Source organism: Rhinatrema bivittatum, chromosome 3 (genome assembly GCF_901001135.1).
Source record: "Rhinatrema bivittatum chromosome 3, aRhiBiv1.1, whole genome shotgun sequence".
Lineage (NCBI taxonomy): Eukaryota > Metazoa > Chordata > Amphibia > Gymnophiona > Rhinatrematidae > Rhinatrema > Rhinatrema bivittatum.
Window position 1 is genome coordinate 272,004,492 of NC_042617.1, and position 16,023 is coordinate 272,020,514.

At 51.7% G+C, this 16,023-nt stretch overlaps 1 protein-coding gene across 3 annotated transcripts in view; it reads left to right on the top strand.

Moving 5' to 3' along the window:
- CACNB3 (calcium voltage-gated channel auxiliary subunit beta 3) overlaps positions 1 to 16,023 on the top strand; it is a 122,657-nt gene that overhangs the window by 85,050 nt on the left and 21,584 nt on the right. For all 3 annotated transcript variants that reach the window (XM_029594629.1, XM_029594628.1, XM_029594630.1), the window contains exons 2-5: positions 1,868 to 1,990; positions 9,548 to 9,670; positions 10,773 to 10,888; positions 10,978 to 11,051. In XM_029594629.1, coding sequence (XP_029450489.1) covers positions 1,868 to 1,990; positions 9,548 to 9,670; positions 10,773 to 10,888; positions 10,978 to 11,051 — 436 coding nt within the window. The remainder of the gene's footprint in view (positions 1 to 1,867; positions 1,991 to 9,547; positions 9,671 to 10,772; positions 10,889 to 10,977; positions 11,052 to 16,023) is intronic.

Sequence of the window (16,023 nt, forward strand, 5' to 3'; positions counted from 1 at the left end):
TTATTCAGTGTAAGTATTCTTGGGAGATGCTGATGCCATGCCTCTGACAAACTGACTACCAGCATCTCATCTTATACAGGAAGTGATCCTTCTTTTATGGATAACATTCAATATGGAACAAGGGTAGAAGATTCTAGAGATTTGCGTGACTGCCCAATGAATCATTTACATAGGTTGTCATGTCAACAGCATGATGTGATTATCTCTGAACTGCCCTGAGTAGTTTTCCCAGGAGGTGGGGCCCATTTACCATGACTCTCAAGATAGTCCTTTGTTCTGTTAAAATCTTACTGGTCAAGGTAATTAACACATCTTTGGCTGTGTTTATAGATACTCCTGAGAATAGTGCCTGAAGCTCCAGCCATTGGTTTCTTCTTTGTATGACCTTATGAATAAGCATCATCTTGGAGCCCGCTTGACTGTGCCTGTCCAGCTGAGTTCTTCAAGTCATTCTCAGCAAGTCACTTTGAGGTCACATAGGCTAAGAGAGCAGAGGATTCTGGGGCGGTCACCCTTCTCCATGTTGGTTTTCTGTTCAGGCACATATCATTTCCCTCTTGCGCCACTTACAAATGGCAAAAGTGGCTCACCCAAGCATCAGACGTGAAGACAGAACCGTGAGAAGTGATTATGGCAAATGGGCTGAATGTGTAGGCTAACAACTAACCTTGTGTGTGCATTGTGATCCCTCTAGATCCCCACTAAAGTAAATGAGACTCATAGATAGTCACGTGCACTCTAAGTAACAAATAATATCAGTATGACTAAGTTTCACTAGATAATGTTTAAATTTGTTTATTAATAAAACAAGCATAAAAAATGAACATAGCAACGAATTGAATTTAAATGGTGAACAATTATCCATTAAGCTTTATATATGGATTCTCATATTGTGTAGCTGAGTGTATTGTATGGTACTCACCATCTCCTCTTACATGAAGCTGTCATTTCATGATTACTGTCTTCTAAGAACAAGGTTGAGGGCATTCACTGTCTTTTCATTTGCGTCAGGAGCAGGACTATTTAAAATTTTGCAAATTAATAAAGGCTGCTCTATTCTCGCAAGTCTTAAAAGTTTTGGGGTTTTTTTAAGGGTAAGAGCTCAGCAGCATACCATATATTTTTAATGCTATGTTTTTATTTAATTTTGTATTTATGTTGATGATTTAGTATTTTATTGTCTTTGTTTTTACTTTATGAATCTAATGTCATAATCTGCGCAGAACATACTGGCTTGGTGGATGTTTTAATTAATAAATAAATAAGGGTCAACAAACGTTGTAGGTGAAACCTTTTTTTATTGGACTGACTTAATGCATCTCTGACTTGCTTTCAGGAGCTCTTGCTCCCTTCGTCAGGTTAGTGAAGAAGCAGCGCAGTTACACTGGGTGTAAGTGGTTCAGTACTTGGCACTGATGAAGGAAGCAGAGCTCTTGAAAATCAGTCATGGATGCACTAGTCAATTCACTAGAAAGGTATCTCTTGCAACTTGTGTGTTAAAAGAACCCTGACTAAGTGCTGATCATTTCCCTTATAGACACAGAATGAGAAAAGCCCTTTAGTGCAAAGGCCTCATGGTGACAGACTGAATGGAAGTGGTGCATGGGTTCGGAGGGTCTTTCTGTCTTGAGGTACTGCTTCCTCTTGCTGTCAGGCTGTTAGCGGTGTGACTGTCATCCAGACTTTGATGATGTGAAATAACGTGACCCTGGGGCTTTTCTTCTAGGGATCTTTCCATACTTAACTGCTGTACGTCATGATAGTGGGGATTTTCTGCTGTCTTCTTGCAGGAATCTCAACAGCCAATATGGTTCACTTTGTCCTCACCTTCTGGTAATTCCATGGAATGTGTATTCATCCTCTGTAGGGTTCAGCCGATTCCTACACAAGCCGCCCATCTCTAGATTCCGACGTGTCCCTGGAGGAGGACCGCGAGACTGCCCGCCGCGAGGTGGAGAGGCAGGCACAGCAACAACTGGAAAAGGCCAAGGTAAGAATATAAGAATTGCCATACTGAATCAGATCGAGGGCCCATCAAGACCAGTATCCTGTTTGTGACAGTGGCTAATCCAGATCACAAATACTTGGCAAGATCCCAAACAAACAGTAGATTGATCCCATGCTGATAATACCCAGGGATATCCACATCCTCAGGCAATGAATTCTGGAGCTTAATTGTGTGTGGAGTGAAAATTTATTTTTCTCTGATTTATTTTGAATGTGCTACTTACTAACTTCATGGAGTGTCCCCTAGTCTTTATATTTTTTTAAAGTGTAAATAACTGATTTAATTTACCCATTCTATTTCACTCATTATTTTAAAGACTAAGGCAGTGGTCCCCAACCCTGTCCTGGGGGCCCACCAGCCAGTCGGGTTTTCAGGATATCCACAATGAATATGCATGAGAGAAAATTTGCATGCATGCAAATTTTCTCTGAAAACCCGCCTGGCTGGTGGGCCCCCAGGACAGGGTTGGGGACCACTGGACTAAGGTACCAAGCACACAGCTCTTGCATTGAATCCAAAGAAGGTTCAGGGGGATTTTTTTAAACCAGGTTTGGTCAGGATCCACACCGTTTCTTGTCCACAGTGGATTTGAATGATAGAGCAGTAATCTTCCCCTGCCTCCCCACCCCATATGAGTTTTCAATCTCAGCCAAAAGGCCAAGAAAGGAGTCTGCTCACCCTATGGCTCACACATTGCACTTGATCTTAGCCAAGAAAGGCTGAGTATTCCCAAACTTGTCTACAGCAGTGCATGTATCTAGCAGTGCTTTAGAAATGATAAGTAGCAGTCTGATCCAAGGATAGAGATTTATGTTGTTAATCCTTTTGTTCCCTGTACGTACCTGGATCAGTCCAGACAGTGGGTTATGTCCCCAATCCAGCAGATGGAGTCAGCCCAAAGCTTCGAGGGGGCGTCACCATAAATACTACTACCCCCTCTGCAGGAGTTCAGTATCTTCTGACTCCAGCAGATGCGAGTAGTGGAATCTGGGCTTGCTCCCGATTCTCTTTTTCCTTTGTTCTTTTGCTTCCCTTGGTTGGAGGCTTTATTGTTGTCAGGTTTGTTTGGTTGGATCAAGTTGTGTTACAAAAAAAAAAAAAAAAATTAATTAAGTTAATTGATTGATTGGGGAGGCGTGACTTCTGTATTGTCCTCTGTCTCTCCTTTCTCTATTTACCGGCGCTGTCCGGGGCTGCTGCGGGGTAAGTGTGATTTTCTTCTTCTCCTTCCCTTGCAGCTAGGTTACACGCGGCTGCCGGTGCTCCGGCCTACTCGCGTCTTCACCCTCTCCCGCGGCCATTTTGAGGCTCCACGTGGGCTGCACCGGGGAGAGGGCTGCTCACCACCGGCGGGTCGTGCGGCCAGGAGGGCCCCCCCGCGGCGCCGTTTCTGTCTTTGGCGGGTAGCGCAGGCCACCCGGGCCCCCCCGCAGCGGCGATCCGTTTCGCGGCCCCCCCCCGGGTTTTTCAGGAGTTCTGGGCTGTCGGGGACTGTTACCCTTGCGCTCCAGATGCCGTGGCCGGCGCGTTGCTCGGCCTGTGGGGAACCTGGATCGCGCGTTTCCAGGGAGGGAATTTGCGCTCGGTGCCTTCCCGGAGGAGAAGGCACCTCTCGGTCCCTCACGCATCGGGCCTCCATGACAGCCTTACCCGGGCGGCGCGGGCTGGCCCCTCCCCCATTCCTGGCGGGAACGGCGGCCATCTTACACACGCTGCGTCCTGAAGGAGCCCAGGCAGCGCAGGGGGACGAGGTGGCTTCAGAGGGCTCTCCCCCGAGGTTAGTACCGGAGACAGACCAGGAGGAAGGCCCGCGGGGGCAGGGTCCCTCGGGGCCCCCACCCGCGGAGGCCCCCCCGACCAGGCCGGGATTTTCGCCGGAGTTTATACGGCTGATGCATACAGCCTACCTGCAGGACCTGGCTGCGCCCGCGGATCCGCCACCACCCAAGATCCCGCGACCTTCGCCCGCCTATCCGGCCCCCCCCGCCCCGGCGGGTGTGGGGGCCCCACAGCTCCCCAGCCAACCACGGCTCCCCGTGGGCTCGGGGGGGCCTGGGTCGCCACCAGCCTCCCCTGGGTCGGACCCCGCGGCGGCGGGACAAGGGGACTCCACTTCGGAGGGTGAGGACCCACGTACCCTGCGCCTCTTCCAGCGGGACGAGCTAGATGACCTGATCCCACAGATCATTCAGGGTTTGGACCTTGATCCCCCGCCGGACCCGCCAGCTCCCGTCGCGCCCGCTGTAGTCACCTCCTCGAAGAAGGGAGACCCGGTGCTGGCAGCCCTTCGCCCGAGGGCTCGGGCTTTTCCCATTCATGAGTCGTTCCTGCAGCTGCTCACCAGGGAATGGGATGCCCCGGAAGCCGCTCTGAAGGGTAGCCGCGCCATGGAACGGCTATATCCGCTGCCGGAAGATTTTCTGGATCTCATCAAGGTACCCAGAGTGGACTCCGCGGTGTCAGCGGTCACGAAGAGGACGACCATTCCGGTGACAGGTGGAGCAGCGTTAAGGGATACGCAGGATCGCAAGTTGGAAGTCTTCCTCAAGCGGGTCTTCGAGGTCTCCGCAGTGGGGCTGCGGGCTGCGATGTGCAGCTCGCTTGCCCAGCGAGCCAGTCTTCTCTGGGTGCAGCTACTGCTCACGTCTCAGGTGTTGCCACCCGAAGAAGCCGCCCAGGCGGATAGACTGGAAGCTGCGGTGGCATACGGGGCAGACGCTTCCTATGATCTGTTTCGGGTCCTTGCCCGCTCCATGGCCTCGGTGGTGGCGGCACGTCGACTTCTATGGCTCCGCAACTGGGCGGCGGACACGTCCTCCAAGTCAAGTCTGGGTTCCCTGCCATTCAGGGGTAAGTTCCTGTTCGGCGAGGATCTGGACCAGATTATCAAGTCTCTGGGGGAAAACGCGGTCCATCGCCTGCCGGAAGACAGATATCGCTCCAGCAGGGCGTTTTCGTCCTCCCGGACCAGAGCCAGAGCGCAAAGGCGCTATAGGAGTTATAGGCCGGCGGCGGCTCGGCCCTCTGCCCCCAGGTCTCAGCCCTGGTCTCGCTCCTTTCGCGGGCGCCGCCCTGCGCGCCCCGCTTCCACGGCGGGACAACCTTCGCCCAAGTCCTCTCAATGATGTTCAGCTCGCCCACTCCGCCGTTCCCAAGATTGGGGGGCGGCTGGCGTTCTTTTACGAGGAGTGGGCACGGATCACCTCGGATCAGTGGGTCTTGGACACCATAGGACGCGGCTACGCTTTGGAACTTGTCCGCGCTCCGAAGGGTCGATTCATTTTCTCGCCCTGCGGCTCGGCCATCAAGCGAGAGGCGGTGCAGGAGACGCTGGACAGACTGTGGGAGATAGGCGCCATTGTGCCCGTACCCTCCGGAGAGGTGGGCTCGGGCCACTATTCCATCTACTTCGTGGTACCAAAGAAGGACGGCTCCTTCCGCCCCATACTGGACTTGAAGGAAGTCAACAAATCCCTCAGAGTGATCCGGTTCCGCATGGAAACGCTGCGTTCGGTGATCGCGGCGGTACACCGAGGGGAGTTTTTGGCCTCCTTGGATCTGACGGAGGCCTACCTTCATATCCCCATTCGCCAAGAACACCATTGCCTTCTCCGGTTCAAGATCCTGGACCAGCATTTCCAATTCGTGGCGCTTCCGTTCGGCCTAGCAACGGCCCCACGTACCTTCACCAAGATCATGGTAGTTGTGGCGGCTGCCCTTCGGAAGGAGGGTATTCTAGTTCATCCTTACTTGGACGACTGGCTCATACGGGCGAAGTCCTTCCGGCATGGCCAGGCGGCAGTGGCCAGGGTGATAGAGTTTCTGCAGTCCCTGGGATGGGTGGTGAACTTCTCCAAGAGCTCCCTCGTGCCTTCGCAGCGCTTGGATTTCTTGGGGGCCCCCTTCGACACCCGTCTGGGGGCGGTTTTTCTGCGGCAGGACAAGGCGCACTCCCTGCGGGAGCACATACAGCGGTTCTCTGCATTACCAGCGCCCACTTCCTGGGACTATCTACAGCTCCTGGGGGTGATGGGTTCCACCATCGACATGGTTCCCTGGGCCTTTGCGCGCCTCCGGCCGCTACAAAGGGCACTTCTATCCCGCTGGAAACCACTTTCGCAGGACTACCAGGTGATACTCCCGCTGCCCCAGGTTGCACGGAGCAGCCTGGACTGGTGGATGGTCCCGGAGAATCTGGCTCGAGGCATGTCCCTCGATCTACCAAACTGGGTAGTGGTAACCACCGACGCCAGTCTCGTAGGCTGGGGGGCAGTCTGCGACCGCAGCGCCACGCAGGGGACGTGGTCCGCGGAGGAGTCGACGTGGTCCATCAATCGTCTGGAGACCCGAGCGGTCAGGCTGGCTCTTCTTCACTTCCTGCCACTCCTTCGGAATCGGGAAGTCAGAGTCTTGTCGGACAACGCGACCACGGTGGCCTATATCAACCGACAGGGCGGAACCCGCAGCCCGCAGGTCGCGCTCGAGGCAGAGATGTTGATGCAGTGGGCGGAACGGCACCTGGCCCGCCTGGCGGCCTCGCACATAGCGGGAGTGGACAACGTCCAGGCGGATTTCCTCAGTCGCCAGCTCCTGGATCCCGGAGAGTGGGCCCTCTCCGACGAGGCCATGCAGCTGATCGTTCGGCGGTGGGGTCCCCCCCACCTGGATCTTATGGCATCCGCTCAAAACACCAAGGCGCCTCGTTTCTTCAGTCGCCGGAGAGAACGGGGGGCGGAGGGCGTCGATGCCCTAGCGCTCCCGTGGCCGGACGAGCTACTTCTATACGCGTTCCCCCCGTGGCCACTGGTGGGAAGGCTACTACGACGAATAGAGGTTCATCGGGGGACTGTCATCTTCGTTGCGCCAGAGTGGCCGAGACGTCCTTGGTTCGCGGACCTTCTCCACCTAGTAATCGACGGGCCCATAAGGTTGGGACATCTTCCTCGCCTCCTCCACCAGGGACCAGTATTTTTCGACCAGGCAGAACTCTTCTGTCTTGCGGCCTGGCTTTTGAGAGGCGTCGCCTCCGACGACGGGGATACCCGGAGGCGGTAGTATCCACGCTGCTGCGGTCTCGGAAGACCTCGACGTCGGTGGCCTATGTGCGGGTCTGGAAGGTGTTCGAGCTGTGGTGTACCGGCCTGAACACAAGACCCTCGGAAGCGTCTGTTCCTCAGATCCTCCAGTTCCTGCAAGCAGGGGTGGACAAGGGGCTCGCCTACAACTCGCTTCGGGTTCAAGTGGCCGCCCTTGGCTCTCTCCTGCGTGACGGAGGATCTCTGTGGCGACATCCGGACATCGCCCGTTTCCTCAAGGGGGTCAAGCATTTGCGGCCTCCACTGCGCGATCCTTGTCCCTCGTGGAGTCTCAATCTGGTACTACGCTCTATGTCAGGACCTCCATTTGAACCGCTGCGGAATGCGACGATCAAGGATCTCACCCTCAAGGCGGTGTTCCTAGTGGCCATCTGCTCCGCTCGGCGTATTTCGGAGTTGCAGGCCCTGTCGTGTAGGGAACCTTATCTCAGGTTCTCCGATTCGGGTGTTTCACTTCGCACTGTCCCCTCCTTCCTTCCGAAGGTGGTGTCTGCGTTCCACGTGAATCAGACGGTGGAACTTCCATCGTTCTCTTCGTCGGAGCCACGGTCTCTTCGTCTCCTTGACGTCAAGCGCACCCTGAGGCTCTACCTGGAGGCTACGAATGATTTCCGGACTTCTGACCATCTCTTCGTCCTTTGGTCCGGTCCCCGCAAGGGATCTCAGGCTTCGAAGACGACCATTGCCAGATGGCTGAAGGCCGGCATTGCCGCCTCCTATATTGGGGTGGGGCGGACTCCCCCACCCGGCATCGTAGCACACTCGACTCGCGCTCAGGCGGCCTCCTGGGCAGAGAGCCGCTCGGTGTCTTCGCAAGAAATCTGTAGAGCGGCCACCTGGAAATCGTTGCACACGTTCTCGAGACACTATAGACTACATCTCGCCTCGTCCGTCCAGGGACATTTTGGCGAACAGGTCCTACGAGCAGGTCTCGCAGGATCCCACCCGGGTTAGGGAAGCTTGGGTACATCCCACTGTCTGGACTGATCCAGGTACGTACAGGGAAAAGAAAATTATTACTTACCTGCTAATTTTCGTTCCTGTAGTACCATGGATCAGTCCAGACGCCCACCGCATTTGGGTCCTAGGGCCTACTCCTGCTCGACTGTATGTGGATGCTGAGTCTGTTCAGCTGTGTCTCCTTTTTTACAGTAGTGCACTTACTGCTGTTGTTTGTTATTACGTGTTTCCAGTTTTCCCTGTCACTGTTTACTCCCTTGGAGGTTGACACGCTATGTTCGTGTCTGCCCACCCGTTGGTGGGTCGGTTTTTCAGTTTACTCAGTTATCACTCAGCGGCTTATTGTTGCCGTCCTGTTTCAACTTGATCCAAGCAGGGGGTTTTCGGTTTACTCGGGCTTTGATATACTCGATACTGAACTCCTGCAGAGGGGGTAGTAGTATTTATGGTGACGCCCCCTTGAAGCTTTGGGCTGACTCCATCTGCTGGATTGGGGACATAACCCACTGTCTGGACTGATCCATGGTACTACAGGAACGAAAATTAGCAGGTAAGTAATAATTTTCTTCTTTGGCATTGGTCATACTGGAATCATGTCCCTGTTGGGGTTGGGTGGCAGGGTGTTTATTCTCATAATGTGCAGGGTTTCAGGCAAAAGGCCAAGGAGAGGTCATTCTCGGCTCATAGCCCAGACTCTGCACTTGATTCTTAGCTAAAATTCCGAAAAGGGAGGGGGAGGGGGGGGGAGGGAGCTGAACAGTAGCTGTCACTTTGACATTATTTGTCCTTAGAGCCTTCCAACCAAAACAAAAGGGAGGACCGCAGAACCCCCAGGGAATATACAGACAGGGCTAGATTTAAGATGATGATGTCCATAGGCAGAAGACTAGGGCTGTGGGGGCTTTTGCCCCTGAAAAATCAAGGAGCAGGAAGGTTTTGGGGACCTTCAGAAACTTGCTGCTTTAGACACTTGCCTAGGTTGCCTGCACCTAAATCCAGTCCTGTCTATAGATATTGAGAGATGGACCTTGTACAAAAAGACATTAAAAAAGAAAAAAAAAAAAAGTCAACTAAGCCTGAGTACAGCTTGGAATCTGGATCAGACTATTTATGTAGGGATAGCTGAACACATTTTGAGCATTCATTCAAGGAAGAGGGAAGAGGAGCGAGTCCTCGTCCAATCTTAGTGCAAGAATGTCCTAATAGACCCCGGGGGTGTCCTGTTGCGGACAAACTTTCTGAGCTTGTTCCATCCTTTAAGTTTAGTCATTAGAAGATATTGTGTAGAAGCCCCAAAGCGATCCTGAAATGAGAGAATGTGGGTGGTGCTGCATCACGGCTTTAGAGTCCACTCAGCGGCGACTTGTCCTGTCAGAGATAATCTACCCCAACCCTCAGCTTCTTCAGACCCGAACCCTTCCCACCTTTCGGAGAGGCGCTGATATTTCCCCGTGGCTGTGCATTATTGACTTTTCTCTTGCAGCACAAGCCGGTAGCATTTGCTGTGCGGACCAATGTTAGTTACTGTGGAGCCCTGGATGAAGAGAGTCCTGTTCAGGGATCAGCCATCAACTTTGAAGCCAAAGATTTTCTGCACATTAAAGAGGTAAATGTAGAGAGAACTCTAAAGTTATCGGAGTAGGAAGAGTTACACATACATTAAAACCTGAGCGCAGTGCTTTGGTGGGAGTGGAGAGGCAGCAATTTTGTTTCTTGTCTTTCTTGTGGTGTGGTAGGAACTCCTTCCAAAGGATGCCATAAGCCACAAAGAACATGTCAAAATGCAGAAAAAAAAGAATCTCCCTTTCTCATTAGTTGATGGAAAACAGGAAAAAAAAAAGAGTGCTAAACATGTGAAGGGGCCCAGTTCTATTGTAAGCTGCTGTCACGGCCTTTGACATTTCCATGCTTTGCCTGAAAATTGCCTTACCAATATCACATGCCTAGGGGTAGGAAGAGGTCTTAAAGGTTTATTGTGAATTTCAGCAAATACAGCAGAGCCCACCACTTAGAATCCAGTTAAGCAGAATCTCTAGCATCTTAGCCTGAACACGGGTCAGCGAGAGTACAGTGTGCAGTCAGAGCTTGATTCTTAAGCCCAGCTTCTGCTGATCGGGCCGGCAGGCTGGGGATGCTGCGGAGGCAGTGTTCATCAGAGCCTGAAGGGAAGAGGGAGCCCCAGTCAACGCATTCCTGCGACACGTAATGGCCAGACTCAGGGGGATGCATGCCTGCAAGCTTCTACATCTATGGCCTTTGTGCCCCTGCCTGTAGAATGGTTTTTGGCTTAATAGACATAGGGGATCAGAAATGAGGGGGGTGGAAGACTTGGGTATTTACAAATGAAAGTTCTTGGCACTGTAGCCCAGTAGAGGTTCTTTCCAACTAAGATGAAAGCTCAAAAGAGCAGGAAAAAGCTTCTGAGTCAACCCCCCGCCTCCCTCCCTCCCAATAAACCAAAGTAGAAACTGCACGTCCAGGTGAGCCTCTGTTGTCTGATTCTGAAATAAGATTATTTTTTAATGTTTGGAGAGAGTGCATTTCAAACACTGGGCGCCAAAAATGTACGGCATGATGTGGGTACAAGTGGGACAACATTCTCAGAGGATATTTAGACACAGTTGTCAGACTGCGTTAATGAATTTCCATTAAGCTTGAGTTTGGGCCCGCAAAAGGGCAAGCTGACCTTTTTCTGTCCTGTCTCTCAGAAATACAACAATGAGTGGTGGATCGGGAGGCTAGTCAAGGAAGGGGGGGACATCGCCTTTATCCCAAGCCCCCAGCGGCTGGAGGCCATGCGTGTGAAGCAAGAGCAAAAGGCAAGGTAAAAGGACTTGGACTTTGTCAAGGCCTCGGCTTTGAAGGGCAGGAAACGTTGTTCTGCGTCTCTGACTCTGCTTGTCTCACCCTCAGGAGGGCCGGCGGGAACTCCTCCAGCCTAGGAGACATGGTCTCAGGAAACCGGCGATCGCCACCCCCCTCCATGGGTAATTGTAACAATTGATATACCGCTGTTCACTGTTCACAAGTACCTGAGGCCTGCCAAACTAATATCTCCTTTTCAACAATACTTCTTTGTGCAGAGGAGATTTTAACAGAATCTAAACCAGATGAAAGAATTCAGAGTGAGAGGAGAGGGCGGATCAGGATTTTGGGGGGAGGGGCATATCCCTTCCTCAGCTACAGTTCTGCTGTCCCTTGCATCCCCACCTCCTCGCCCAGTTTCTGTTTCTCTCCCCTCCCCCCAATCCCTGGTACCGTCTCATTCACATCCCTGATGCCAATGCCCCCTCTCACTTTTTCTTTCATACACATACAGTGAGTCAGTTTCCTCTCACCCTCCCTCCAGCTGCTTTCTGCTATCTCTTCTCTCTGTCACCCCCAGTTCTCTGAACCAATCCGTAACATCCCCCCTCTCACCCTCTCCAATGTCTCCTCCTGCTGTTCAGCACCCATAACACCTGCTTCCATCCTTGCAACTCCACACTGTCCCGAAAGCACAATGTGCCCAAACCACAGCCCTCACCACCACCACCGCCATAAAGCCAAGCCCCTCTGCCATGTGGCACTGAGTCCCTTGTCGCTACTGCCCATTGCTAACACACCTGATGTGGACTGCATCTGCTTGTGCTGTCGCTTCTGCAACCAGTGCGGCCCACCTTAGCATCACCCTTTCTCCCCACTGTGCATTATTGGTGCTCCTGCTTCTGCTGTGGACCAATCCGGTGCCATGACCTCACAGCTTCAGATGGCCCAAAGCCAGAGCCTGAATCTGCATGTGCATATAGACCAAAAACCGCCTGTCTGTTATATTATTATTTAGTTTTTGTTTAGCCAGGAAATGCAAGGGGTTGCAGTACCAACATTGGCCAGAAGGTGTCAGTATCTTATATTAGACTGAGGTTGCAGTATATTCAGGATTTGTCTCTCTGGGAAACCAAGAGGCCGCATTAGCAGCAGTGGCCACAAGGCTTCATTGTACCCAGACACCAACTAAGTCTTAATATAATAAACTAGGCCAGGGATAGCTAAACCTTTTGGCCCAAGGACCACATTGGAGATTGGGACTGGGGCCAGTGGGGGGGTTCAAGGACTGCCAGCAGAGGTCTGAGGAGTGGCGAGGGGGGGGAAGGATAGGAGTTTAGATCTGAAGAGCAGGAAGTGGGGGGGGGGGGGGGGCATCAGCTGAGCTCACTTTCTGGTCAGTAGTGCTCCCACACAGGCTGGAACCCCAGGATTGCTCAGACTAGCTGAGCAAGCTGGATGAAGAGAGCTCCTGGACCATAGTTTGGACACGCCCAGAATTTCACAGTTTGGCATGGGGGAAGGAAGCGAGTATGTCTTGCACCAACCTCTTCCTGGCCTCCCTAGTCTTATTCCATTCACCCCCCCCCCCCATCCTTTCTTCCTTCTCTGTCTTACCAACACCCTACCCACCTTGATATATTCATGTCCCTGAACACATGCTCTCCCCCACCCCAGACCACCAGTGACACGGATAGGGAACTACGTTTCTATTATGAGAGCATGGCAGGCAGATACTGGCTTTTAATGTGTAGGATGGTGAGAACAGAAAAATAACAGCTTTAACCAGAAATAGCGCCCCAGGAATAAAATAAAAATTTGAACAAAAAATGCTAACTCCTAATGACTTTGCTTACTTTATTTGCCAGTTATATATTCTAACAAATGTTGCTAGTATTATTTCATTAACTTTCATGGCCGGTGTAGGAATGTTTTATTTTATTGCTGTTATGGACACATGGTTGCAGGTTTCTGAAAGCAGAGTTGCTTACCTGTAACAGGTGTTCTCCCAGGACAGCAGGAGGTTAGTTCTTACATATGGGTGACATCATTGAATGGAGCCCTATCACAGAACACTTTTGTCAAAGTTTCTAGAACTTTGACTTTCACACTGAGCATGCCCAGCACGCCATTAACCCTGCATGCAGGGTCTCGTTTGTAGTCTCGTTTGTAGAAAAAGTACGAGCGAAAAATAAAATAATAAAACGTAAGCGAACCCAACTCTGCGGGGTGGTGGGCGGGTTTCATGAAGACTTACATCCTGCTGTCCTGGGAGAACACCTGTTACAGGTAAGCAACTCTGCTTTCTCCCAGGACAAGCAGGATGGTAGACCTCACATGTGGGTGAATAGCGAGCTACGGGATGCCCGAACATAGTGAATCAAACAGCACCCAACAATGTGCAACAGGCACAACAACAGAGGTGCTGTTGGTTATGAGGGCAGCCTGAATTTCAAAGTGGGTCGTAGGTAGGAAGTTGGGTTATTAAACTGGAAACAAATTACGTAGTACAGGCTGGCCAAAGATGGAATCCTGCCTGCCAGCCTTGTCGAGACAATGAGCTGCGAAGGTATGGAGAGAGCTCCAGGTCGCAGCTCTACAGATAACAGCAATAGGTACTGAACGGAGGTGCGCTATTGACTTTGCCATGGCTCTAACCGAATGCGCTCTCACGCATCCCTGTAGCGAAAGGCCTGCTTGTTGGTAGCAGAAGGTAATACAGTCCTACAGCCAGGTGGACAGGGTCTGCTTGCCCACCGGAACTCCCAGTTTGGTCTTATCAAAGGAGACAAAAAGTTGGGTGGACTTTCTGTAGGCTGTAGTGCGGTCCAAATAAAAGGTGAGCACACGTTTACAGTCCAAGGAATGCAGTGCCCACTCACCTGGGTGTGAGTGAGGTTTTGGAAAAAAGATAGGAAGTATTATGGACTGATTTAAGTGGATATCAGAAACTACCTTTGGCAAAAATTTAGGGTGAGTGCGGAGTACCACACGATCGTGGAGGAATTTGGTACAAAGTGGGTATGTTACCAGTGCCTGTAGCTCACTGACTCTGTGAGCCGATGTTATAGCAACTAGAAAGATCACTTTCCAAGTGAGATGTCGGAGCTCACAGGCATGTAGGGGCTCAAACAGAGGTCGCATGAGCCATGCTAGCACAACATTGAGGTCCCATGCCGTAATTGGGGGACACAGTGGAGGCTTCAGCTGGAGTAAGCCTCTCATAAAGCACCCTACAAGGGGTTGCGCCGAAATAGGGGCATCTCCTGTACTTTTATGGTAAGCGGCTATGGCACTTATATGTACTCGGATGGGGGAAATTTGTAGGCCAGACTCTGAGAGGTGCCAGAGGTAGTCCAGGAACCTTGTGGGGCAGGAAAAGGGATCTAGTTCCTTTGTCGTGCACCACAAGGAGAATCTTTTCCACTTTGAGCGATAAGATTTTCTAGTAGAAGGCTTCCGTGAAGCTACGAGGACCTGGGACACATAGTTAGAAAGGTTAAGGGATTGTAGAATCAACCTTTCAACATCCATGCCATCAGACAGGGAGTGGAGGTTCGGATGATGCAACAGTCTGTTGTTCTGCCTTATTAGAGATCTGTGCCCAGGCGAATTGGTTGCTGGACTGAGAGGTTACGTAGGATGGGAAACCAAACTTGTCACAGCCAGTATGGGGCTATGAGGAGCATTGTGCCCCGATCTTGTCGTAACTTCACGAAAGTCTTGCTGATGAGTGGAATAGGAGGTATGCGTATAGAAGACCCGTGTTTCACGAGTGGGCGAAGACATCCATTGGTGGTGACTCGCGGCTGCGGAGTAGAGAGTAGAATCAGTCTACTTTGCGGTTGTGAATTGATGCGAAGAGGTCGATGTGGGGGTGACCCCACTGGTGGAAAATTCTGTTCGCTACAGTGGGATCTAGGGCCCGATCATGGGGATGAAAGATCTGGCTGAGACTGTCTGCCATCACATTGTCTACGACTGCCAGGTAGGTTGCTCTCAGCAGCATGGAATGGGAGAGAGCCCAGGCCCAGATCTGCGCTGCCTCCTGGCATAGCAGGTAAGAGCCTGTGCCCCCTTGCTTGTTGAGATACCACATCATTACCTGGTTGTCTGTTTGAATTAGGATTACCTTGTTGGATAGGCAATCCTGAAAAGTGAATAGGGCATACTGTATCACCCAGAGCTCCAGAAAATTTATCTAGTGGTTTGCTTTTGCCCTGGTCCAGGTTCCCTGGGTTTGTAGTTCCTTGACATGGGCTCCCCAACCCAGGTTGGAGGCATCTGTGGTCAACGTAATCTGAGGATCTGGAGGTTGAAAGGGTAGTCAGATTAGATTTGGGATAGTTTATGAGAAAACTCAAGGACTGTAGCAGTTGTATGGCAAGACGGAGGGATTAAAGTACTACCTCCTTGGATGGACCTCTGAGTAGCCAATCGTCTAGATACAGATAGACATGGATACTGCGCTGTCGTAGGTAAGCTGCCACTACTGCCAGGCATTTCGTAAATACTTGGGGTGCTGATGGCAGGCTGAATGGCAGCAGCCAGTATTGGCTATATGGGCATAAGCCTCCTGAAGATCTAGAGAGCAGAGCCAATCTCCCTTTTGGTGTCCAAGGTAACCATCCTGAACTTTTCCTTGCGGAGATGTTTGTTTAGGGTGTGGAGGTCCAATATAGGATGTATGCCGCCTGACTTTTTTCAAATCAGAAAATATCAAGAGTAGAACCCTTTTCCTCGCTGCAGTCGGGGACTGTAGGAGGATTGAGAGTTCTGCCTCGAGAAGTGGAATGTGGTCGGTTAGACTCCACGCTGGACGTGGTGGAGTCCAACCGACCACCGATGGTAACCATGGGCTACTATAGAAAGGACCCATTGGTCTGTGGTGATTGTGCACCAATTGTTGGCAAAATGACACAGGCGGCCTCCGACAGGAAAGGTGGTTCTAGATGCAAGTCAAAACCCCGATGCAGGACCAATCTGAAGAGCTGGTTGGGCTTTTGGGGGCCTGTGCTGATGCAGCTGGCCTCTGTGAGAGGGTCTGGTCGGTCTAGCCCGGGATGGAAGAGGGTAATACCTGCATGGTTTATAAGTTAGTCTTCTAGGTTCTCATCGAAATGTTCTCTTGGTGGTAGACGAGAAGTCCGAGGG